The 27,515-nt window shown below is 40.4% G+C and overlaps 1 protein-coding gene across 1 annotated transcript in view; it reads right to left on the bottom strand.

Moving 5' to 3' along the window:
* foxj2 (forkhead box J2) overlaps nt 1-19,837 on the bottom strand; it is a 40,199-nt gene extending 20,362 nt beyond the window's left edge. Inside the window, exons 1-3 of the mRNA XM_041267737.1 lie at nt 19,126-19,837; nt 9,591-9,870; nt 9,290-9,364 (exon numbers count right to left, since the gene is read on the bottom strand). Of these exons, the coding sequence (XP_041123671.1) occupies nt 9,290-9,364; nt 9,591-9,857 (342 nt within the window). The 5' untranslated portion in view covers nt 9,858-9,870; nt 19,126-19,837. The remainder of the gene's footprint in view (nt 1-9,289; nt 9,365-9,590; nt 9,871-19,125) is intronic.
* Nucleotides 19,838-27,515: the final 7,678 nt, after the last annotated feature.

Genomic DNA, 27,515 nt, shown 5'->3' with positions numbered 1-27,515 from the left:
TGATTTTAGGTCAACTCAGCCACAGCTATGGCGTCTCAATCAGGTGGAGCAGGTCTTCCTTGCCGGCAACGGCGTGGTGTTGGTGGGGTGGGGGTGGGGGGGGGTGGGGTGGGGGGGGGGGGGGGGGGGGGGGATTTGTGGTAGAAGGACGCCTTGGTGCAGGTATCCCCTTTAGCAATGCCTGCAACTAAAGTTGTTTTTTTTAATGTGCCCCCCTTTCTGAAAATTGAGTTATTGGTGAGAGAGTTGGATAGATTTGGAAAATGAATGTCCTCGATTAAGAGTATACCTCTGAAACTCAAAGATCAAAAATGAAAACATGTCCTATCATTTAAAAGGCAGACTTACGTGTTGCTTAACAATATAACTACTGTAATAGATGTCACCTGGACGTTTAATATAGAAGGAAGCAAATGTGTTGTATTTGTTAATTCTGATACAATGCGTTGCTTCAAAGGTGAAAGTGAGGGGCACCAGAAGAAAAACTGCCCGATAAGAGAGACTGAGGAAGGACAGGAGGCAGGGGGGAGGAAGAGTCGGTACCAGATCCAGCTCTGAGGCAGTCTCTTCGGATTGCGTGCCTCCTCAATGCGCTTGCTCTGAGGTAGTGAGCCTGGGATAGGACAGGTCTGAGGAGACAAGGTCTGAGCCTGGTGTCCGCAGCTCTGCAGGAATGGAATCTTGTGCTGCGGGAGAGGAGAGTGGCGCTGGGTCTCAGCCCGAAGCTGATGCGACTCCATCTCCACTTGACTCACAAGCAGAAGCAGCTGAGGTGGATTGGGAAAGTGACAGTGAACAACAAGAAAAGGACATGAATGAAGTAGTGGCAGGTAAGGCTTCAGACTCCTCATTGATGTCTGAAATTCCTGACTGCCAGATCGCTATGAGAAAATTATAGTCAATAGAGCAGATCAATGATTTTTTAGACTTGACGAAAGGTAGGAGAGGAGTGGATGTAAAAACGTTTTTCCCAGACCTTAAATAGTTTTTTGTATTTTGCTGATACAGTCGTAGGAAGAGCTGCATTAAAAGAAATTGATCAGCCAAAGATACAGGCTGAAAAAATTAATACAAATTGTTAGGAAAATGTCAAAAGAAAAAAAAAATCCTACGTGTTAAAATGGCTAAGCTCTGTAATGATTTTATATATCTTATTGGATGTTTCTGTCTGATCATTTTTAATTTTTTAGTCACCATGATATAATTAATGTTCTCTCTTTTAATAATAACGGGTGTAGAACGGGTGTTTTAAGAGGGTACAGCTGTTTAAGTTACAGAAAAGGGCAGGCGTGACAGACAGGCAAAATTAAGGTGACTGGATGGCGGCATAGGGAGAGTAGTGTGTGCTGAGTCATGGGTTCAATACTGGTGCTGGGATGGCTGTGTTGTTTGCACCTGGCTTGCCAGCTAATGTTTTAAACCTCACAGAAATAATAAAATGGTGGATTTTATGAGTGAAGACTAAGATAGGAGAAACAATATATTATTGTATTAATGTTTATGCTCCTAATATAGGGAAGGACAGGATTGCATTTTTTTATATTTTAAAGAAAACCCTTTTAACAGTTGAAGATGAACATGTTTTGATAGTGGGAGGTAGTTTTAACTGCACAGTTCATTTTAACAAAGATAGGAATAGTGTAGAACCTCAACCCCCAATGGCGAGTGACTTGGTAGACATCTGGAGGTGTCTGCATCCCACCACTCGCTAGTACACTTGTTCGCACAAACTCTCCCAGCACATAGTAAGGGCGAGATTAGACAAACTGTACACAAGAAGACAACATTTAAATCGTTTTTCAATTGCAAAAATAATAACAAACAGCCTATCTGACCAGCGAGGTCGCCCAAGGAATACATGGCGCCCTGACCTGAAGACAGACACGAAGAGGACAGGCCACATCTGGGGACAGCTGGAGCAACTGGCTCAGGACCGGGATGGCTGGAGAGCGTTTGTTGGTGGCCTATGCCCAAGGCAGGGCAACAGTAAGTAAGTAAGTAAGTATCTGACCATAACCAAATAAACTCATAGGGCAGCATATTGGCATTTCAATACAAAACTAATGGAAGACTTTACCGTCACACAACAATTCAAATATTTTTCATAAATTTGGCGACAGCAGTTTTTTTTATGTCAGTTTAAAAATATGGGGCAGTGGTGGGATATTGGGAAGACACAAATAAGGCTTTTTTGCCATCAGTACACCTTGGGTGCCACGAGTCACTGACTGCAACAGCGGGAGATCTTGAAAAAGAGCAGAGGAGAGTGGCACAGGAGACCCTGAAGGAGTGGAGAGAAGTCCTGGGCAGCCTGCTGGAAGAGAAGATGTGGGGGGGGGGGGGGGGGGCACCAATCCTGTTTTACTGAGCTGAGAGACATGGATGCCCCCACAAGCTTCTTCTTTGGACTTAAAAAAAGAGTGAGCAGTAGGAGGCTGACCTGTGTCTGACTGACTGGTAGCACGGTGCTACTTGGCCAAGAGGAGATCAGCAAGGTGGCAGTGCAGTTTTACACTGAGCTGTTTTCCAGAGAGCCCTGTGACCAGACTGACACAAATATGTTTCTATAAGGACTGCCCAGCTTGAGCCACGAGGAGCAAGGGAGTCTAGAAACACAGCTGTCTTGACAGGAACTGATCACGGCCACCATGCAGATGGTCAGTGGAAAAGCCCCAGGGATTGACAGGAATTATATCAGCACTTCTGGAAGGAACCGGGGCTAGACCTGCTACTGGTGCTGCAGCACAGCCTGAAAGCCAGAGAGCTGCCGGAGGGCTGTCATCACTCTGCTGCCGAAAAAGGGAGACCTGTGCCAACTTAGGAATTGGTGACCAGTCTCATTGCTATATGTAGATTTAAAAATAATATCAAAAAGTTTGTTGAATAATCTAAAAGGACTGCTGAACTCTATAATTAATATTGATCAAACATACTGTGTGCCAGGATGTTCCATTTTTAATAATCTGTTTTTAATAAGAGATTTTTTTTTTTTTTATCTGACCAAAATGGGTGATTTTAATGACCAATAAAAAGTGTTTAACCATGTTGACCACCACTACCTATTTAAAACCCTGCAAGCTTTTGGGTTTGGCCCTGTGTTCATTAATCATATAAAACATTTATATAGTAATATTTTTACTGTCTTAAAAATAAATAGTGGGTTGAGCTGTCCATTCATAGTGCACAGGGGTATCAGACAAGGCTGCTCCCTGTCTGGTATTCTGTACTCTCCAGATGGAGTTCTGAGATGGGACAAAACAGGGCTAAAAGTATTAGGAATTTTCTTCAGGACAGATACCTTTATGGGATAGAACTGGGAGGGCCTGGTGGATAAAGTGAGAGCCTGTCCTACAGGGGGAGAGTCTTCGCAATTAATAACCTGGCAGCCTTTATGCTGCTATACAGATAAATGTGCCTGGACCCTCCCAAAGGAATAATAGAGGAGTGGCAGAAGCTGTTTCTGGAGTTCTTTTGGGGAGGTAGACATTGGCTGAAAACAGCAGTGCTGTATCTTCCCCGAGATGAAGGAGGGCAAGGCTGTTCACCATTGCTAGCAGGGTAGCAGCTTTTAGGATGATGGCAGTGTAGTGGTTCCTGTATGCTGGGGAGGAGGCTGCAGTTACAATGAAGGCTACTTTACGGCATTTTGGCCAAAGGGAGGTTCCTGCACAGAGTGGACTCTGCTATCAGCGCTGAGCAGTTTCTGTGGGCAGGAAGAGACAATTTTCCATACATGCAGTGACTGTGAGAGACTCAGGCTGCTGTTTTACCGCCTGACAGAGCTGTTGCAAGGGCTGGGGGTCTCTTTTACAAGACAGATTTTTATTTGTGGAACTTATAGTTTTAAATGAAGGAGAACATGTGCTTTAATTAATTTTACTATAGGCCAAGCAAAATTGTCAATTTTAAAGCCTTGGAAGAACAAGCTGTCTGAAGCAGGGCTGGCAGGGTGGCCGGGCTGTTCAGAGTGCTGGTGGTAAGCAGGTTAAGGTGGATTTCGCCTATTTTAATGTGGTTAATGATCCGTAGGGTTTTCAGGAGAGGTGGTGCATGGGAGATACTCTGTGCTCTGTGAGTGAGGACGGAGAGATCAATGTGCTGTTTTAGGAAAGTTGCTTTAAGATATTGGAATTTTAACAACTTTTTATGTTTAAAATCTGTTTTAGTAAGGGTACCATGTTTGTGTACTTTTTACTAATGGGTTTTAACCTGGAACAGTTAAATGCTTATTGTTTGTTTTTTCAATCTGTTTTTTATATGGTAAAATAGCGCTTTGAAAGATTATTTTATGCTTATGCATTGAGAATGTTTCAGCTGAATCTTAATTTCATATTTTCATGGTAATTTATATATATATTTTTTACCCTATTGTTGTTTTTTTTCTAATGGATTTTAATATGAATAATTGTATTTTAGCTTTATTTTTAAAATCTGTTAAGGTAGAAATTGTGTTTTTTTTTTATCTAATTGTTGAATTCGTAATGGATTTTAATGTGAAATTAAATGACCTTAAAAGCCAAAATCTCTCTCTCTCTCGCTCTCTCTCTCTCTCGCTCTCGAATGAGTGTGGTGTGTGTGTGTATGAGAGCTGCCGAGGTCTGTGGTTGAATTCCTTTTTTCTTCTACTGTTGCACTATTCTGTTTTTTATAGTTATTGGTATTTAAAGTGTTACCCCTTTGAAAAACTAACTAGGAGACATGGAATTAAGATTTACCCAGAATAGTTTTGTCCCCTCGAGGGGTGAGTGCTAGCAGTCAGGGAGATAGTGGGATGCGATTAAATTTGCCTCCTGTATGAGTGGAGAAATTTTTCTGAAAACAACTGAATTAGAAAATCCCAGCATAGAAAAGGGGACAGTTTTAAACAATACGTTCACACCGGTGTTGCTGCTTCCAATTTCAAATGTTCCACCTTTTGTACGTAATGAAGTACTGGAGAGGGAGTTAGCCCGGTACGGACAAGTAATGTCAGGGATTAAAAGAATTCCCCTGGGCTACAAAGCCTCACAGTTGAAGCACATTGCGTCTTTCCGAAGGCAAGTTTACATTATCCTAAATAACATCAATGAATATCTGAACATTTCTTTAAACTTTAAAATCAATAATCACGATTACGTGATTTTTGTTACCTCGGAATCCAGGAAGTGCTTCAGGTGTGGGAGTGAGGGGCACATAGTCAGGAACTGGCCAGAGGAGGAGAATGAGGAGCGCGGTGCAGCAGAGGAAGGCAGTGGGATCGGGCCTAGTCTGATAATCAGACAGCGGGAGGCAGTGGCAGTAACGTTGGGGAGAAAGACGCTGGCAGCAGTACGGACACCGTTAGGGAGGCAGAACTGATCCGGGGTAAAGATGATCAGGAGACAAAGGTAGGAGACAGCACCGTAGCAGTGGGAGGGGAGGAGGCTGGAAGCAGCACTGAAGTGTCGGTTGCAGCACAGGTTGCGGCAGGGGAAGCAGAGGTAGTTGCAGCAGTTTATAGAAGCTCCGGGGGAGACGGTTGAGAGGGAAACAGAAAGGAATAAGGATGATGAATTTAAAGTACCGGAGAAAAAAACCAAGAATGAGTGGCAAAAAAATAGTACAGAGGGAGATAAAGAAAGTAATGGGAGTACTGGAAAGGGAATGAATGATAGTAAGACTGAGAAGCAGTGCAGAGCACTGGGGAAGAGACCGATATCCTGCTGGAACACAATCACTGCCAGCACTGCTATCGAGGAATCCTCGGGGTCGGAGAGTGAACATGAGGGAGGCTTCACAGACTCATCTCTGACATCAGACTCCTCTGGCAGCTAATGCTGCATATCACAGGTGGACTCCCTTGGAGAAGAAAGAGGGCCAGAGCAAACTGATCCATTGCCTACACACAGAGGATGGGAGAGAGCTGTGGGAGCCGGGCGAGATCGCAGGAGGGCCATGCAGTTCTACACACAGCTCTTCAGGAGGAGGAGATATAGGCCACACACACAGATTCCATTAAGATCTGCCACAGGTCCCTGAAGAGGAGAGGAAGAGGCTGGAGACAGCACTTACGAGGCAGGAGCTCTCCACCACCCTCAATGGACTGAACAATTGCAAATCCCCTGGCATCAATGGCCTCCAAAGTGAGTTTTATAAAACATTCTGGGATAAGCTGGGGGAGGATCTGCTGGTAATTCTGCAACTAAATCCTGTATTTTGGACCTTGGTAATACTGCAACAGGACTACCATAGCTTTGTTTACCTAATCTAAAGAAAAAACTTCAGAAACATTCATAACCTGGCACCACAAACAGTGGTCTGAAAGCGTCACAATCAGTTATCAAATTCTCACAAAACAGTGGTGCATTAAAACAGACAGTATGCTACGAAAGTATTCTGCCACAAGTTCTGTAAAACCGGATCGGATCAAGCTGTTTGCATAGATAACAGCAACTCGAATAAATGCAGAACTTGTGAAACAATGTTCCAGGCAAGGGAATGAGTGAAAAGGATTCAGAGTTTTCATCGGCTGCCTCCTGCAGCGGTATAGAGGGCTCAGATCGGCGGGAAGAATTGACGTTAAAACAGCTAAGCATTGTCTCCTCCAATGAAATTGAAATGCACGACAGTGTTGATTTTGATATCCAAGCTGCCCTATCGCTGTAGCGGTTGCGCAGTAGAAAAACAATGTTTGTTAGATCTGCTTTGCACGATTGCGGGAAAAAAAAAAAAAAAAGATCTTCTTCACTCACAAATATTTTTTGTGTTGGTCAGAACAATTTCTTGTGAGGGTTTGGGCAATTTATTTTGGGGAAGTTTAGCCTCCCCAAGCCTCTTATACGTGCCGCCTATGACTGCACACGACCTTTGAAGACTTTGAGACAATGTCCTCAGCCAAGGTGAAATGGAATAAGAGCCATGCCCTGTTGCTGGGGCAGTGGGTGGCTGGGTGGGGGGGCTGCAGACCACCAGCCCTCCATTCGGGATTAATTGGAGCAGGGGAAGTTTCAAGTACATGGGGTTACACCTGGGGGATGAAATCCAGGGCCGTTATTGAAAGCTGATGAACTGAGTGGGAGGCTTCTAGCTAACATGGAGGGAAAAGCCTTGTACAGAGCCTGTGTGCAAATGCAGCATTAAACTCAGCTCACTGCACTCACTGACACACCCTGGAGGGCTAGGCTGGGAGAAGAAGAGAAAACAGTGCCTGCCTGGAAAAGCTTGTATAAATAAACCCCCCTCAATAAAAGAGCTGGCGATCTGCAGTGGAGAGTGTTGCATACTACTGTCACTGTTATTTTTTTTTTATTAGTATTATTAACCCCAGAGTGCCTGATTCATGTCCATTCTGTTCTCAGAGAGAGACTGTATTTCATTGTTTCAGTATGTGCTCCCATTTAGCACCCATGTTTAGTCTTTTAGCTAATCTTTTTACTGGTATTAATCTGATTTTTAATATCACAGTTTTCATTTTTGGTACCAGTTACAGGAAAAAAAAAAAAAAAAAAAAAAAAAAAAAAAAACACACCAACTCGCAAACTTCCTGGTAGGCCAGACTAAAATGGCAATTTACAAGAATAGAAAAAATAGACTGAAGAGGGAGGAGAGTGAGGATGTAGTAATTGTTTCTAAAGTGTTAGTGAAATCTAGATTTAAAATTGAGTATGGGTACTATAAATTAATGAATGATACAGAAAAATGTGAAGAACTCTGGTGTGTTAATGACGTGTTGTGTAAAACGGATGGAATAAACTTACTATCAGTTACTAGTTTTGCAACATATTTCCATTATTAGTTTATGGCCCCAATATTGCAGTACATCAATAAAAATGTTAGAACTGATAAGAATAAAATTCACTTCTAATCGCTTTTCAAACACTCATTGTAGAAGTTAATTGCCATTGACTGGTATTGAATTGTGAAGCTGAGGGAAGACGTGGTTTGGGTTGTATAATACCAGCTGACAAATAATTACTTGCAGAATCAGCACACCTCTAGACAGACAGATAGATAGCAATCTGTACATTAAAGAGTAAGTAGCTTCTCTTTTTATACTCTCGCTCTCCACTCAATCATCCCTTTTGTCTTGCTGTCTCTCCCTTCCTCTCCCTCTCTCCTCTCTTTCTATAAATGTGTATACAGTAGAAAACAATATAGATGTGTACCAATGTCCCAGTTTAAATGTACATTTATTATACAGGCATAGAGTAACAACATTACAAATAATCAATGTACAAGAATCTCTCTCTCTCTCTCTTTCTCTCTCTCTCTCTCTCTCTCTCTCTCTCTCTCTCTCTCTCTCTCTCTCTCTCGCTCTTTCTCTCTCTCTGAGCTCAGGAAGTCAGCAGTCACGATGTTTGAGTCAGAATTAGCAGGAATGGCTGGAAATGAATGAGTCATCAGCAGCAGGCAAGCAAAACTGGAACTACCTTAAATACTCTACAGAAACACAATGTGTTTTGAAATAATATTTTAAACTACTGCGGCTGTTTGTTCCTCCATTGAAAGGACTAGTAACTGTAAGATGGGAATTGGGCCAAACCTAAAAAGTCACACTGCATTGCCTCAGTATGGCAGCCAAGTCAGTAACAGACTTCTCAGACAGTGTTTATGTAATGCTGCAAATATGGAGTTACTCAAATGGTTTCTGTGAAGGTATTCGATAGTGTGGCAGCAAACATTTCGCAAAAATGCCGCCACAAAAGGGTTGACTTTTCTTATACGATACCATTGATCAAACTTGAGAATAACAGTACAATTGTGTACCGATTATGAAGCCAGCATCTCAAAATGTTAAAGAAATGCTTTAAGTTAAGTATTTCCCTAATACTACATTTCTTAACTGAATACAATCATATTATTATTATTATTATTATTATTATGATGATGATGATGATGTAATGTCCTGTATGATAGTTTTTTTTTTCTAATTGCCATGCTTGTAAATTATTCCATCATGCTATGTGAAAGAAAAAACATCTCAAAGCAGATTACAGGGATCTGAGGTGGAAAAGCAATGAGAACGATAGAGAACAATAGAGAACTTGCATAATGTGATAGCAAGAGATTATATATTAGAAAACGTAGACTATTTAAAAGTTTCTCCTTAAGCATTTAACATCCGGAAAACGAAAAGCCACACGACCAGTGGTGTTAGTTCCCAGGTCAATGTGAAGTGTTATATTCTGCTTGAAGAGGAGAGTCAAAAACATTTCAAAATCTCTTCTGCACACACCAGACTGCAGTGACCTGGGCTATGGTTATTTCAATACAGTAATTTAAGCAAATGAAACAGGAGATGGCTGATATGCAAATAAGATGGTTCTCTCACCTTCCCGGGGTCATCCCTGGGTCGCGGAATCTTCCGGAAACATTTATTGAGGGAGAGATTGTGCCTGATCGAGTTCTGTAAAAAGAAGGAAAACTACAATTATTATTATTATTATTATTATTTTATTATTATTATTATTATTATTATTATTATTATTATTATCTTATCCCACTATTATTATTGTTATTATTATTATTTATTAGAAGAAGAAGAAGAAGAAGAATATAAGGTATAAAGACGACCCAACTATACATTATAAGGCTGTAATTGTATCAGATGTATTTTGCTTCTTGAGCCCTACCTTCCAGCCTGCTGCAGTGTTCTTGTAGTAGGGGTACTGCTCACAGATCCAGCTGTAGATATCATTGAGGCTCATTCTCCCTCTGGCAGTGGACTTGATGGCCTGGCTGATGAGAGTGGCATAGCTGAAGGGAGGCTTGCTTGTCCCTCGAGCCCCCTTCTCTGTTTGGGCCCCCAGCTCTGAGCTCTTGCTTTTCACACACCCTTTGAGATTGAGCTGAGGGAGCCAGTCCATAGAAGTGAGGCTGTCACTCAGATTAGAGGCCATTCCGCTTTCTCTGCTGTTCAAAAGAAGACAAGCTTCTCAGTACAGCACTTTAAACATCCCGACTATACATACAGGTTCAAAGTAGCACTTTATATCATCAACATTTTCTTTATGTTTCATTTATAATCTATTTCATTGGTGTTTGAAGGCTTAATAACTCCTTTTTTCAAGCTGTCATTTATTTCCCTCTCTTAACTGTACCAATCTTCACGAAGATTGAAACACGGGTACATAATTGTTTATAAGACAATCCTTGTCAAAACCCCAGATTGTCTTAATAAAATTGTCTCAGTAGTATGTATAATATTAGATATCATACTGTTCTAAGTTTCTCAATTCCTAAAGTCTGTATGGAATTTGGAAAAAGGCAATCAGTGTTCTTGCTCTATAGTCTTGGAATAAACTTCAGGAAGAACTGAAAATTACTGTCTTGAGCGCTTTAAAGGAGTTCAAATAAGAAATGGACATCTACTGTATGTAGTCAAGACATGTTTTTGTTTAGGCCGGTGTCCCTAAATTGTTTCTTATAATCTGATCATTGGTTGTACTCATTTGAATGTGTGTGTTTTTGTATTATATGCCACGTTCTTGACCAGGTCTCCCTTGAAAAGAGATTTTCATCTCAATGGGACTTTCCTGGTTAAATAAAGGTTTAACAAAACAACTACTGCTAGTTAGTAAATAGAAAGTCTCATGGCAAAATCACATTTTCATTGGGTTCATATACCTGCATGCCTTGTGTGGTAATTTTCCAAACTGTATTACTTTAGAAACTTTACAGAGATTACACAAAGACATTAGCTAGTAAACGTAGAAAAAAATGACCAAAAAGGAGGGTGATGGGGGTAACTTATACACTGATTTTTACGGTACTCAGCATTTATTAAATATGTATAAAATCAATAAACAGCACCTTCATATAAAGTGTTACCGACTTTTGAATGTTATTCGGTAACTATACACCACATTTAGCCATGTACATGTAGTCAGGGACTAGGACCCATTCTCATGGAGCACACCATACCCCAGGAATGAAAATGGATTCTCCCCAAACTGTTGTTTCAGGTAGGACAATATTATTAATATTATATTTTACCTCTTTGGAATTCTATTTGTTTTATGTATAAAGAAAAGTGCCAGTGATCGCTGTTAATCAACCTTTTTATGCAATTGCAAAGCAGATTCAATGGCAATGGCCTGATACTCCTGGTGAGCAAAAGTTTGTCATCAACTGGAGGGCCTACACATTGAGATGGCTTTCCTAAAACATCTTGGAGAGTGGCTGAAAGACAGTGGATGGACAGTCTCTTATGGAAGCAAATGTAGCATCACCAGGTACTGCAGATTCATTCCTCATAGCTAATCATGTTACAAGGGCCCTCGTCATCATAGCACACGAAATGCTGCACGCATTACACACCCTTTAGTTTAGTATATGGACACTCCAAAGGACAGCTAATCCGGCTCTCATTTTGTCAGAATGACAGTAACCAAGGATGCAGCAGCCGGCACCAGCTACATCTTCAGTGGGTCTCCCTCCATAGGATGAGGGGAGGCGGCCAGGTGTTATGCAGAATTCTATATCCCCTTAGATTTGACCCCTGCGTAGATCAAAATCGCTATATGTGAACGCTTGAAGAGTATTTACATGTAATAAAATTAAAATGTGTTTTAAAAGAAAAACATTGTTTTATAAGGTTACTTTTAACCAAGGGTTTCGTGTATCGAGCAACACAGGAGGCTGAGCATACTGTAAAAAATCAGTGGTGTTAAATGTGTTGTTTTATTTTGCAACAGAATTAATTTGGTCTTGTCTTCAATATTTGATGTAAACTGCTGCAGGACTCAATGGCAGTGCTTGAGAACACAACGGGGCTCAGTCACAGGATTATCTCACATCCACGTCCAACTTTGAAAAACTGCATCTGCTCAGGCATGGAATCAAGTGGGGACACAGAATTCTGTGTAAGAACATTCTTGCTTCAAGACGGTCAAAGCGGAGAAACAGAAAATAATTAACTGAAAACAAATATTTGTTTGTTCACCTTTATCCCCCTCTGGTTTATTTTGAAGGTACTCTGATATTGAAACATTGGCTAAATATAAATGTGCTTATTTTAAAGGGACTGCAGTGTAATTTCGGTTTATTTCTTTTTTTCTTTTTAAGAAACGTTAACCTTCCAACTGCATCTCTGCCGATTTCAGCGTATGCACAGGCACAATTTGTGCAGTATGCACTGTTGTCTTTTACATGTCAGAAATGCAGATGTTTTCAGGGCCAAAATACTTCGCTGTAATTCATATGCTAAAAGAGCACAACTAACTTTTGGCCGTATCAGCAGTGCAACGTTATAATGGAAAAAATACAGTACATCATGGGATTTTATACAAAACTGTCTATTCCTACAATGCATCTTGCGTTGAGAAAGCAACATGTTTGGAATCGGAATAAAGGAAATGATTATGTAATAAGTTGCATTTTCAGAATCATATCATTATGTACAGTATTACAACACTGTATGTTAAAATATTGCATTAATCCACAAAACCAACAAAATACATCCTTTGTAGCCTATATTTGACATTTTGTTGTTTATCCTGGATTAAATTAAATACAGTACCTGAAAGCAGATTTACGCATTCATCATGTTTCCCACACAGCACTGCTTGTGGTCTACTTTGTTTAGATTGTGATTTAGACAGACACCGTCTGGTTTAAATAAGCATAAACTTATCACTCGCTGAGACACTTATATATATACACATATATATATATACACACACACACACACACACACACACACACACAGAACAAAAATATAAACACAACATGTAAAGTGTTGGTCCCATGTTTCATGAGCTGAAATAAGATCCCTCAAATATTCCAAAAGCACAAAAAGCATATTTTTCTCAAATTTTGCACACAAATTTGTTTGCATCCCTGTTAGTGAGCATTTCTCCTTTGCCAAGATAATCCATCCACCTGACAGGTGTGGCAAATCAAGATCAAGAAGCTGATTAAACAGCATGATCATTACACATGTGCACCTTGTGCTGGGGACAATAAAAAGTCACTCTAAAATGTGCAGTTTTGTCACACAACACAATGCCACAGATGTCTCAAATTTTGAGGGAGCATGCAATTGGCATACTGACTGCAGGAATGTCCATCAGAGCTGTTGCCAGAGAATGTAATGTTGATTTCTCCACCATAAGCCGCCTCCAACATCGTTTTAGAGAATTTGGCAGTACATCCAACCGGCCTCACAACCGCAGACCAAGTGTAATCACGCCAGCCCAGGACCTCCACATCGGGCTTCTTCACCTGCAGGGTCATCTGAGACCAGCCACCCAGACAGCTGATGAAACTGTGGGTGTGCACAACCGAAGAATTTTTGCACAAACTGCAAGAAATCGTCTCGGGGAAGCTCATCTGCATGCTCGTCGTCCTCACCAGAGTCTTGACCTGAGTGCAGTTCAGCATCGTAACCGACTTCAGTGGGCAAATGCTCACCTTCGATGGCCTCTGGCACGCTGGAGAACTATGCTCTTTACGGATGAATCCCAGTTTCAACTGTACCGGGCAGATTGCAGACAGCGTGTATGGCATCGTGTGGGCGAGCGGTTTGCTGATGTCAACATTGTGAACAGAGTGCCCCATGGTGGCGGTGTGGTTATGGTATGGGCAGTCATAAGCTATGGACAACGAACACAATTGCATTTTATTGATGGCAATTTGAATGCACAGAGATACCGTGACGAGATCCTGAGGCCCATTGTCATGCCATTCATCCGCTGCCATCACCTCATGTTTCAGCAATGCAATGCCCCATGTCGCAAGGATCTGTATACAATTCCTGGAAGCTGAACATATCCCAGTTCTTCCATGGCCTACATACTCAACAGACATGTTACCCATTGAGCATGTTTGGGATGCTCTGGGTCAATGTGTACGACAGAGTGGTCCAGTTCCCACCAATATCCAGCAACTTCTCACAGCCATTGAAGAGGGACAACATTCCACAGGCCACAATCAACAGCCTGATCAACTCTATGCGAAGAAGATGTGTCGCGCTGCATGAGGCAAATGGTGGTCATACCAGATACTGACTGGTTTTCTGATCCACGCCCCTGCCTTTTTATTTTTTAAGGTATCTGTGACCAACAGATGCATATCTGTATTCCCAGTCATGTGAAATCCATAGATTAGGGCCTAATGAATTTATTTCAATTGACTGATTTCCTTATATGAACTGTAACTCAGTATGTAAATGTATGTAAATGACTCATACGCGGTATCTTTTTCCATGCGATTCATTTCAAAGAGAGGCTTTGACATCACACAACATCCGTCTGATCCAATCAAGCAAAACAAATTTGCCCTGATTTCTTGTCCACAGGTGAAGAGACCGTTAAAATATAATTTGCAAGTTACAAGCCTAAGGAATGACTGCAACCTTTTCTCCAGGCTTTATATTGCATGTCAGACAAGAGATGGCAACTTTTTCCAACATGAAAATCAGCCATGCCCACCATCAATTTTGCATCTAGGGAATGAAAGTCCTTGTGTCAAATAAAGACTGCTGCAATGTTTAAAAGATCTAGCCATGCCTACAGACAGGAGGCCAACTGGTGACATCACAATTCTGGATGGTGCAGCCACTGTTAACATGCTGGAATGTCTTCTTGCCATACCTTCAGAGGCTACTCATACATGCTGCTAATCATTTAGACCTTGTTTGGGATGATTACAGGGGATTCACTGAAAGCCACTGCTAGAAGAAGAAGAAAGGGAATAAGAAGATGAGTTAAAGCCAATACTTCTCTACCAGGAAACTGGAAAGACTTTCTTCAAATTGATGGGAACAAGGTTAAATCTTTCAGCTTTTTAGCTGAACAAACTGTCACAATTGAGTAGCAAATCATCACAACACATGGACAAAATGTTCTGTGCAAGCAACCCTAGGATACATCTGGACTACTGTCTTGTGATCATGAAGATGCAAACACGGGAATGATTTTGCACGTGAGATACCTCAAAAGAAAGGTAACAGTCAGTCCTCTTGAGGACTGTAGACACGGATGTAGTTGTAATAGTAGTGGTTACTGTGAGCTTGCTAAATATTTGAAACAGAAAAGAATTTCCACTACATTCTTGCCCGTGAAATTGGAACCCAGAAGGAGAGATGTCTTCCCATGTTTCACAGTTTCACTGGGTGTGACACAGTAGCTTCCTTTCATGGCATTGGGAAGAAGACTGCATGGCAAGTCTGGCAAACCTGAGGTGTGGTGATGAGCATCTTTTTTAACCTGTCATGTGCACCTAATGAACCAGTGACAAAGTCAATGGAGCCATAAAACAATTGTTCACTAGTAAAGGAAGAGCCATTGTTAACATTCCACTTACCCATTATTTCAGCATGTGCAGCGGGATATGTACCAAGGTGGACACATCTGGGGCCAGTCATTCACTTGCTCTCATAAGCATCCAGATCCTTGCAACTGGGGATGGGTTAAAGGGTCTACAGGACAGTGGCAACCTCTGTGAGCCACCTTAGAGCTTCAGCGTTGGAGAACAACGCAGCTCTGGGCAGCTTACAGGCAAGCCCACAGGCTCCCAGCCAGACTACAGGGGTCGCTGGTGCGCAGTGAGCTGAGGGCACTCTGGCCTACCTAAGCGCCCCGGGTGGCACTCAGCCAATTGTGTGCCACCCCTTGGGAGCTTCTGTCCACGATCGGCAGTGGAATAGCCTGGACTCAAACCGCAACGTCCAGGCTATAAGGCGCATCCTGCATTCCACGTGAAGCGCCTTTACCGGATGCGCCACTCGTGAGCCCCCCACCTCCCACCCACAGTTTAGCCTTTTATGTGTGCACTGTTTCAAAGAAAACAATGCTGGCTTTCCGGTTTGTTTGCAGGCACACAAGCTTCCCCCCTCCTTGAAACTCTCTGTCTCTTTCTGTCACTCTCATATGAACTAAACAGACATACAAACAGCCATCCTCCTGCAACTACCTGCAGCAGCAGGGGTATGATAGGAATGCTGTATATACAGTGAGCTCTGTTTCAGCTCAGGGAAGAAAAACACAAATGGAAACAGAGGAAAAGATCGATTGTTCTACTGAAGCTTCCCTTACTCTTTTGTGAGGTTATCACCCTCTTAAATATGGAAAACTTCAAAATATTCTGATTTTTATGGTATTCACTATATTTCGTATTCTAGCCCATTCCACCTTGCCTGCAGGTCTGCATGTTATCCCCATGTTTTATTCCTGCTGGTTTTGAAATCATGTGCTTTTGTGACTCCACCTACTATAAAGTGTAGAAGCAGGTGGAGGCTACAGAGCTGAAAGGTCACAAAATTGTATGATTTCTCAAACACAAAAAGAGAAAAAATAGATTGTAAGATTGCAGGAAGGCAGCATAATAAAAAAAAAATGGAAGGTAGGAATACTTACTGTACAGCATCTGTAGGTTATAAGTACTTTAAGGGCGTGGTCAAATTCAGTGTCATTCATGTAATATTTGAAAGGTTGGTCTGGTTTAAACAGATCTGAAGTCTCTGCCTAAACACGAAACCTTTCCAAAACATTTCACGTAACTGACAGGATGACTCATGCAGTCATAAACACATACATACATACATACATAGGGGGTGTCCTGTTTGTACTTGAATGAGAAACACCCTTTCCTAATGCTACACCGTAATGAATAAGTTGGCGCTCAGGCCTTATGAAGAAAATCCTGGGTTTTATAAAAGCTGTAGATTATATAACTGGTTCGTAATCAAGAGGGTGAACATACTACTTCATACAGCAGGCCCCACTGGCTCTCCTAATAACTTGGTCCAGGGACCCAATACAGTGGCTCCACCAGGGTTAGACAAAAACTCCTAGTGGACAGACCTCAAGTACAGGTGGTGTCTGCCCAGGCTGGCCTCTTTCCTCCAGGTATGTAGCTTGGTAACATGCATTGATGAGGTTCGGTGGGTCAAGGGGACAATAGGCTTGACAGCAAGAACGGTGGTCGCACGGGTGAGATTAAATTGGGGGAGGACGTGGTAAAATCGCTAAGAAATTCATAAAAAGACTTTATGCCAAGAAAAACTCATGCCTTTATAATTGGGTAGTACATCTATGTAATTATGAAGTTTAACATACTGTTGTACCAAGGTGTAGGTTAACCAGATTTTCATGGTCAACCGGAAAGCAAAAAACTTTATATATTTACCCAGAAAACTGGGAAATGTATTATTTTCCTTGATTGTCACTTCTCTCATAAATGCTAAATTAACAGGAGATGGTAAACAAAATGAAAAAATAAAACAATAATGGGATTTGACGACACTGCAGGTTCTCAGATCTCTGAGAGCTCTGCACCATTGCAGATATCATTTGCTGGTTTTTGGATCCATACTATCCTAAACTAGACTGCATTGAATTAGCTGGTGTTGAGTGGCGCCACCAGGGGCAGCAGGTGTGGCACTGATTGGACGTGGCAGACAGGGAGTCTGCAAGGTAGTTGTTTGAAAACTTGTTCTGAAGGGGTACATGACCTTTCCCCAGATTAATCACCTATTAGTGCTATGCCAGCTGTTTGCATATTTATTTATTTTTTTCTTATCTCTGTCAGCATATCAAAGCACACAAGCTCATAATATTATCAGAAAAAAAGCTCAGTCTGCCTTGAGCTACAGTATAGACAAAACAATGCATCTGTGGAAACCAAATTCATCCGTGCTGCTCTTGCATTCTTAAAGTGGTCACGGACAACAAAATAACATGTTTATTTGCTTCCACTTCTACAGGTCTCAAATGTGCATTACTGTATATCTGGTACCTAAACTAGTTTAAGGAACGTTCTCAGTTTGTGTGCCTTACTCTCATGAAGTGTTATTGTTTCACTTCCTAGGTCATTCCCTCAGCAGGATTCTCAGGGATAAAACATGTTACTGGTTGAAAATGTGGATGTCAGGAAGCAACTGGCTTGTTACTGAGAGAAAAAAAAAGATGTTGAAAGTGTGTGAAAATGACCAAAGAAGTGCAATGCTACCTAATCACGTGGCTTGCAAACAAAGACACAGTTAACCAAGTGTGGTGCCACGTGTCATGTTTTAAATTAAAATACATGTTTGTTAAAACATGTCTTTCCTTTACACCTACACATAAGGAAGAGTACAGCAGACAATATTTCTGAAAAGTATTCGTCACCCCTGCAGCCATCCTTTCATGTACCTATTCACCAATTTGTATATCATCAATATTTTCCTAATATTTACTGCAAGGCTTGCTCAGTGTTCTTTTTCGATGTGCCCTCTATCATTATCTATTGCTGTTTCTAATTACATAATTATTACTATTCCAGTAAAAAGTCTGCTGCAAAGAGTACTCTTTACAGAATTTGTGCATGGAGAATGATGACTATTGACCACCGTAATTTGTTTCCCCTGTGTAACTGTGATTTTATACAGAGGTTTTTCATTCACTAACTCACAGCTGCCTATAGTTACAGAGGGGGCATCACAGTTGTGGACACCTAATGGTCATTTAATCTTACAGGGTCAGAGGCAAACCCAGTGGTTGAAATAGTACAACAGTAAGTCATCCTGGTAAAAAGGATCTCAGCGGACATATGGGGAAAAAAAACAAAAAAAAAGACAAAAAAAAAACACTGGGAAATATTGAAAGCAATGCCAGCATTGCCTTACTATAGATTCATTAAATGTGTGTGTGTGTGTGTTAAAGAATGAAATAACAAGGAAGCACACTATAGTACAGTATTGTGTAGCACAGTACAGCTAAGTACAGTGAATTGAGCATAGAACAGTACAGTATAATACAGTACAAATTAGTAGACTGTAGTACAGTACAGCATAGTGTAGTATATGACAAAACAGTATATAGTCTAGTACAATGCAGCACACTAACATAATGCAGTACAGTATACGGAAATGTAGTTTAGTGAAGTACAGTATGGTATAGTTATTACAATACAATATAGAAAATATAGTGTAGTGTAGTAGAATAAAGCACAGTATAATGAAATGTGTATTATAGTACAGTGTTGTACAGTAATGCACATAACACTAGTGTAGTACAGTACAGCATATTAAAGTATAGTGTAGTGATATTCTGTACAGAGAATAGTAAAATACACACACGCATATATATATATATATATATATATATATATATATATATATATATATATATATATATATATATATATATATATATATATATTGTTGGTCCGGTTGTATGGTCCTACCTGCTTTCTTCCTGTTTTAAGTCCAGAATCTCTGTGAAATCTCAGTTCTGCTTTCCCAGTTTATTTGCAATCGCAGTTCAGGAAGCTCAATGTCTTTCTTCTCCCAGCTCAAAACTGCCAGTTTGTTTTGGAATCTCAGTTATCCAGTACTGTTTCTTTGTAATTCCGGTTTAGAAATTTAGTTTGTTTGAAACACCGGTTCACTTTATTGGGAATCCCAGTTACAGCAAACCAATTTCTGGAGAATCCCAGTTTAGCAAAGCCATTACTGCCTCAGCAGAGTACTGGAAACTCAATACATCTCTCTCTGTCTATCTGTTTGTTAGCCTATCATTCGGAATTGCCAGTGAATTACTTTTTACTTACTACAAGTGTACTATTAAAGTACTATTGTACTACTGTACTATGCTTACATAAAGGAAATATCTATCTAGCTATCTGTCTATCTATCTATCTGATTACAGTATCCATATTTCTATCTACTGTACTTTGTTGTGGGTGTCAGAAGGCCTCTCTCTCTCTCACTCTCTCTTTCTCCCTCCCTCTGCTTTATTTCTTTACCTTACAGTTCCAAATCTTCTCCTTAAGGTCCTGAATCGCTGGGCTGGGTGCAGTCTTGTTCTGTTTTGTTTTGTTTTGAGTTTGCTGGAAAAGAAAAGTGGTAGCAACTACTTTTACTTCTCTTTCTCTCTCTCTCTCTCTCTCTCTCTCTCTCTCTCTCTCTCTCTCTCTCTCTCTCTCACACACACCCATGTGACCTCATACACCTCTCCCTCTTTCTGAGATGACATCACACAGTCCCTCCCTCGCTCACTCTCCCACTCCCTGCCACACAGTGCCTGTCTGCCACAACCAATATGGCCACCAGTGCAATCAACTCACAGTAAAAATTATGAGGTAATCAGTTTGTGTAGAAAAAGGTGTTGGCAGACCTTTCTAACACTGGCTCTGTTTTCAATTGAATTTTAAAGACTTTATTCACATTTTTTTTTTAAGTTCTGACTGCCAGTATGCATTTAAATTAAATGTACTTACCATAACGTTTGTTTTCCTTAACTCATATAAGCATAACAACAAAATTCTCAGAAGACCTTTATTATTTTTGTTTTTCCATTTATTTATGTATTTATTTAACTTTAGTTTGTGCCAAAAATTAATTTTAAAGCCTTATTTAGCAGTCCTTTACATTTAAGACACTGATGTTTGCAGTGCTTTGCAAGCACTCCAATGAAGTGATAATACTATAAGCAGAAAACATTAAGTCACCAATGAGATGTCACTAAACATGAATAGTGGACCTCATGCCAGGTAGTGTTAAGTTTAGGTATCATTGTCTTCACTGAGAAATTAATCTGTTTTATTTATTCATTTATTTTTGAAAATTTAGTAGTCGCCAATTAGTTTTTTGTTATTTTCTCCCCACTTTAGTAGCGTCCAATTATTTTGTTTAGCTCAGCTTACAGCTATCACCTCTGTGCTGACTTGAGAGGGGCAAAGACGAACACACGTTGTCTTCTGAAGCGTATGCCATTAGCCGCCCGCTTTATTTACACACTGCAGACTCACCGTGCAGCCACCTCAGAGCTACAGCGTCGGAGGACAGTGCAGCTCTGGGCAGCTTACAGGCAAGCCCACAGGTGCCTGGCCAGACTGCAGGGGTTGCTGGTACTCGGTGAGCTGAGCGTCGCCCCCTGGGAGCTCCCGTCATTGGTCAGCAAAGGAATGGCCTGGACTCGAACCGGCGACGTCCAGACTATAGGGCACATCCTGCATTCCACGCAGAGTTACTCGGGAGCCCCCAGAAATAAATCTTTTATTGCAACAACTTGACACGTTGACAAAAGGAATCATTGTACACACAATACAACAAAATAGACAGCAAATACAATCCCGTGCTGCAAGAGGTATCAAGAATGTGCCTATCCTATTCTGTTCTATTCAAGAGTGACTAATCAGTGTACTACACTCAGTGGCAACCAGGTTAAACAACTACAACAAACAAATTAGACTGCCCCGGACTGTATGTCTTTCTATCATTGAATGCATAGTAAGCAGAAACTAAGAAGTTGCCTGGCTAGTAGAGTGTAATTTAATTGCATGCATTGCTGTAAGACATAGCAGGAGATATTGTATAGTGCCCTCTTGTATTCACCCTGGGAAACCAGTGACTATGTTGCATGTGCTAATGTAATGCTATAAACAGGGTGTGATGCAACGTGACCTCGTACTATAGGAGGCGCACAATGTAATCTGACCATGCCACCCCTGTATACGAGGCGGAAAACCTCCAATTAATTTAAAGTCCCCCCACCCCCCCCATACCAGGCAAGAGACATATTCAATTAATAACAATATTTTTTTTAATCTAAATTAATTAACCTTACTGACAAACAATATTGCACAAACTCTTCAGTATCTTGTTTCTCTCAGGAGTATAAGGATTAAACATGTAAGGGCATACAGGTGGTCTTGTTCTTTTACAAAGATCCCACTTGTCAAAGAGGACATACATTAAAATGCCTATTGGTTTAAAATAGGTGCACCTACTTATTAAGAAATACAATAAAAATTACAATGGGTAGTAAGTTAATTTCTAACTGCAACCCAGAAGCAAGAGGATTTACAAAATGCAAACAGGCAGCACAAGGATCACCAGTAATTAAAATGCATATATGCAGTGCATATATAACTAAGCCCAATGACAATTACGTCAATGAGCAGGCACAAGTATTTTACAAATCAAATACTATTCAAAAGCTTTAAAAAACTCAAGCTTCACGGCTATGAAAACTCAAGCTCTACAGTTTAGCATATCTGTGATGCCAACGTTTGCTGGTGTTCCCTGTGCTGCAAGATCCCCCTCTATCCCCGAGCTGAGTGACCGTGGTCTATTTAACTGGGAGCTTTTCACCTGGAATAAAGGAGAAAGATAATGAGGGACAGGTGTTGTTCATTACTTAACCAGGGAGGCTGTAGCAACACAAAGTGCAGGTAAACTGACAAACCAAGTGATAAAAAGGAACACTACATATTAACTTAGTGAACACAAAAACTAACTATTAAATTATTTTTAAACCAAGTGAACACACATTAGTACCATAATTAAATTAAATAAGCACACATTAGTAATATAATTAAACACACATTAGTAAAATAAATTAATAAATTAACCTGTTAAACCCCCAGCCTCCCACAAGCAATTTCCACCTGGAGGGCTATGACCTTAAATAAATCACATTATCTTCCAAAGTATAGACAGCACAGGCATGCTTCAGGGCTTGAATTCAAGGTAACCCCCTGGCCATTAGGACTAAAATAGATTTGAGATTTGATATAATTCTTACTCAGTGCCACACTGGAAGGAGATATCCAGAAAAAAGAACCTAAAAAACAAGAAACACTTTTCATTTGTTTATATTCTATCATCATTTTTTCACCTTGTAGCAATTGAAAAGAGCCAGATTGCTACCCCAGTATGTCTACTACACTGGATAAAAATGTGAAACTGATTGAATAAAGGGATAAAATTCTACATGAGTTTTTAAAAGCTAGGCCCAAGGGTCCCCAAACCTCTCCAAAAATGAATATTGTGTAAATCTTTATGGCCAGTCATACACTAGTTTCTTGAGCAAGTTCTAAAAGGGAGGTTACCTTCTGGCACCTCAGATGCTATATATTGCCACATGAATTAGATTTTGTAATCCTCTTTTTTACTTATTTGTCCAATATTTGGCATTTTTGGAGAGCTCTGGGGTGCCTGAAATGTATCTATGATGAGTATGCATGACAAATACTCTTCATATGCCACAACAGTCAGGCACATTGCTCTCACATAACTGTGTGTTTGTGCAGGAGAATGTTGCTACTGAGATTTTTTTGTAGCTCTGAATTTTCAGTACCTGACTGTATTTTTGTTACTCACTTGCTTGAAAGTACGTAAATGTCAAGAAGCAAAATAATGAGATTTTTTTTTTCCAAAATAAAGTGGTTACACTCATTCAAGCACTGCTGACAGGTGAACATATGTTGATTATTGGATAAAGGCATCTGCTAAATGTGTACAATAATAATAATAATAATAATAATAATAATAATAATAATAATAATAATAATAATAATAATAATAAGATTGCATACACCTTTGCTGCTCTAAATCAGGCTGCCAGACTGAAAACACCTCAGTTCCTTTCATCTTTACTTTGATTGACATGTGGTAAACAAAGGAACTGAGTGGGTGATTGTTGGAGCAGCCAGACAACTTATCTTGAAAGGTATCGGAAACCTACACTGTCTCTAGGTGAGTAGCATCACTCCTTGTAATCATGGAAATATAATCAATGAACATCAATGAGAAAATAATAAAGACGGCCGGGAAGCAACAATTACTTCTTGCAACTTGTATTGCAACGTATAGATCAGGGACCGTATACAGCAGAACAGCACAGATGAGATATGGTGTTGCTCTTTACTATGCAATAAAAAATGTTAAAAAAAATGTTATTTCTATGTGCCTTTGAGAGTCAAATGGTTGCATTTTCTAGTAAGATTTACAGTAAAAATGCATATTGAAAATTACGCATAATAATAATAATAATAATAATAATAATAATAATAATAATAATAATAATAATAATAATAATCAACAGATTATTATCATGAGTCTCTCATGAACCCACTATTCAACTGCACCTGCTTCTACCCTGGGGGAGACGCCCAACATTGGTAAGTCCATTGGCAATTGGCCATGTCTCCTAACCATCAAGTAGAAGGGCGTGTAAGTAGTAGAACTGTGCAGAGAATTGTTATAAAATGTTTACTAGTTCAACTATGTAGTCTGGCCAGCATTCCTTCTTATCTGCATTATGGGTGCTCAGCAAATTAATCAAAGTACAATTGAAACATTTGCATGCTCCATTACCTGCTGGGTGGTAGGGAGTACTGCAGCCTTTAGCCGTCACATACAGTTCTCACAAGTCTTTGATCATTTGAGAATTAAAATTGCCCCCCTGATCAGAATGTAAATGACCAGGTGCCCCAAATGGCTGAAACACATATCGAAAAAATAGAAAGCGGCTTGGAACAGCTTTGTCGCAGTGGTTCGGGGCTTCCTGGCAATCACAAGGCCAAAAATTATGTGGAGCTGGTTGAGACTACGACATAATGGGCTGTAGGATGTCCCTCAAAGTCCATATCCTTGATGCTCATCTTGATAAATTCAAGGAGAACATGGGAGCGTACTCGGAGGAGCAAGGCGAGCGCTTCCACCAGGATATACTGGACTTTGAACGCCGCTACCAAGGACAGTATAACGAGAACATGATGGGAGAATACATTTGGGGGCTGATTCGTGAAAGTGATTTACAGTATAATCATAAATCTCGAAAAACTACTCACTTCTAAATCTTTTGTAGTCATTTTTGTATTACTTTAGTATAAATACATGTTAATTTGGATTCATATATTGTTTTTTTCTGACTTTATGTGAATGAAAAGAAACAAATTTGCCCGTTTTCTCATTGGAAATAGGTAAATTTCAAAATATCACTGTCCTGGTCACAAAAGCAAAGATTGTTGGGAATAATAGCCATTTTCTATACTTTTGAGGTATAAGCAATTAGGAAATAACACTACCCAGGAACAAAAATTGTGTTACATAGTGTAATAGTTAACAGTTAAAATATCAGCTCACCGTGTTTGTCTGTGTTGTCCATTTTGTTTGTCTCTTTAATTTGGCAAAAGTGCCGTGTCCTGTGTTTTTGTTTGTTACAACCTTTTTATTTACCATTCTGTTCGTTCACTAAATGCTGAGCCTCCACCTCTCTGTTGTTTATTTCCTGGTTCCTGTTTCTGGTCTGATGTCACTCACTGCAGCCGTCTTTGTGATACAGCCACTTATGGAACAGTCCATTTTTAAGAAGTCCATGGTCACCAGTTCCAAGGGGGAAGGCGTACTTATGGAAATCAATGGGGCCTTAGTCCGACAGGGGGTTTCTTTATGCAAGACACAGCGAGGGCAGTTATTGCTCCATTTCTGCACATCTTGGGCAAGCTTTACCCAAAAAAAAACAGCTATGGAGCAGGGCTAGTGTTTTAGGAAGGGAAAAGTTAGCAAATGCCAATATAGGGACAGAAGTTAGTCTTCATTTAACAGTTGAAAAGCAAGACTGCATTTCTCTGTTCATACACCCAAAACCTCTTTTTCTTGGGGTCAGTTCCTGACAGGAGATGGTGGAGTGGGGATGCAATACGGGCGAAGTCACGGATGAAGTAACGATAATATCCAATGAAACCTAGGAAGGAGCACAGTTCTGTAACCATAGTAGGAATAGGCCTCTCGCGTACTGTCTCCACCTTCCTAGGGTCTGGAGCCACACCTTCCCTGGAAACTAAGTGTCCCAAGTAGTGTACCTCCTGTCGCAGTAAGAAACATTTTTCAGGTTTCAAATTTAAACCAAACTGCATCAGCCTAGAAAACACAAACTCCAGGTTCTTCAGGTGAGTGTCAAAATTGTCTGCATAAACTAAAACATCTAAATAAATAAGCAGAGCCTCATGGTTCAAATCCCCCAGGCAGCACTCCATTACACGCTGGAATTTGGCAGGTACATTGCACAGCCTGAATGGCATCCTCTCAAATTTGTACATCCCCTTAGACGTATTAAAAGCAGTTTTTCATGGTCTCTTAGCTTTACCTCCACTTGCCAAATTTGGAAAACCAAAGGGCCGTCTTTAAAGAGGTAAGAGCTTCATCAACCTGAGGAAGAGGATAGGCATCCTTTCAGGTCACCGTGTTTAACTTGAGAAAATCGACATAAAAGCGTAGCGGTCCATCTTTCTTACGTGCTAGCACTATTGGGGAGGCCCATGGGCTGGTACTCTTCTTAGCCACCCATTCCTTGTAACAGGGAGCGTACTTTCTGACATAACTTCAGGGGTACTTGCCTGTATCTTTCTCATACTGGGGCAGCACCACCAGTTGGAATTGTATGCATAACAACTCCAGTCCGTCCATAGTCCTCCGCGTGGTTCGTGAACACTGCCTACTAGCGGCTAATCAGTTATGCCAGTTACACCTGCTGTCCTGGTGTCAGCTCCTCCCCTGTCAGGCCTACTGGGATGGAAGTGCTGGTTGTATCTGATGAAATGCTAGGCAACTGCTGGAGACAAACTTCAACAACTCTTTCATCAGAAAAAGTCATACTCACATTCAAGTCATGTGACTTCTCCAATCTTTTCATAATGGTGAAGGTAAGCTTGGGTATTCCCTAAGTTATGAATTCAAACAAGAATCTGGCCCTCCTTTACCATTGCCAGAGTGTGGGCAACCATCACATCCTTGTGGAGGCCCAGGGGTTCGATAATGCAGTCATAATTTTGTCCCTCAGAATTTAGGTACATCTGTTATGTTTTGGGTCATATTGACCCGATGCAATTTCAAACTAATTTAAACAGCCTTAAATTGATTTATTGTTTTTATTTGCAAAGGTTTTTCTCTTTTCTGCTCTTTTACTCCAGGAGCTGTGATCAAACTTCTTTGACTGCCAACCTGAGAGCTCTTCATTTTGGAATGTCTTTACCAGTGAGATGTTGTTGCAATACTGACAGAGAAAATTAGACTCTGCCTTGTAGATATATAGTGTTTGTTTTTTTGTTTATAAGTATCTCCAGACAGGTGCAGACATTTTCAGAAATAATATCACAAATATAATAATAATAATAATAATAATAATAATAATAATAATAATAATAATAATAATAATAATAATAATAATAAAACAACAAAAGTTTTTTTTTTTTTCCTGCACAAAAATTTACATAGATAAATGCCACAGTGACCCAAAACATCTTATTTGTATTCATGACTTGTTCTATAAAACAAATATACATCTCAAAGGTTCTGTTTTCTGCGTATAAGTTCATGACCCCAACTTAAAAAGTCATAAAATATTATACAGAAAATGAGAAGAAAAATAACATTTAAGCTAATTGGAAACTAGAGTCGGGTCAAATAGACCCGAAACCTAATAGGAGGGTTAAGTCTAGTATGAGCTAGGCCATAGATTAGCATTTCAGTTCTCCCAGGAACTTTAATGCGGAACTAGGTAATGACAAGCACAAAACCCACGTGTCCATGAGGGGCGGAAAAATGTCTCTCGATCTCACACTGTTTTCATGCTTGTCACCAAACATGGCCAGAGACAGAAGCGGACATATTCAAACTTGCCACAGGCCTCTCCTCCCCGGAAGAGATAGTTCATCCCTAAAGTCCTGGTAGTCCAGAAAAAAATGGTCTTTAGTGATGATAACTCCACAACGTGGCAGCAGTATCTCCCTATGTTAATGTCCAGCTCCACATATCCCAAATGGGGAATAGACAAACCATTAGCTGC

The sequence above is a fragment of the Polyodon spathula genome, chromosome 13 (assembly GCF_017654505.1).
Source record: "Polyodon spathula isolate WHYD16114869_AA chromosome 13, ASM1765450v1, whole genome shotgun sequence".
Taxonomy (NCBI): Eukaryota; Metazoa; Chordata; class Actinopteri; order Acipenseriformes; family Polyodontidae; genus Polyodon; species Polyodon spathula.
The sequence above is the reverse complement of the archived record's forward strand: the minus strand, read 5'-3'. Positions and strand labels throughout refer to the sequence as shown.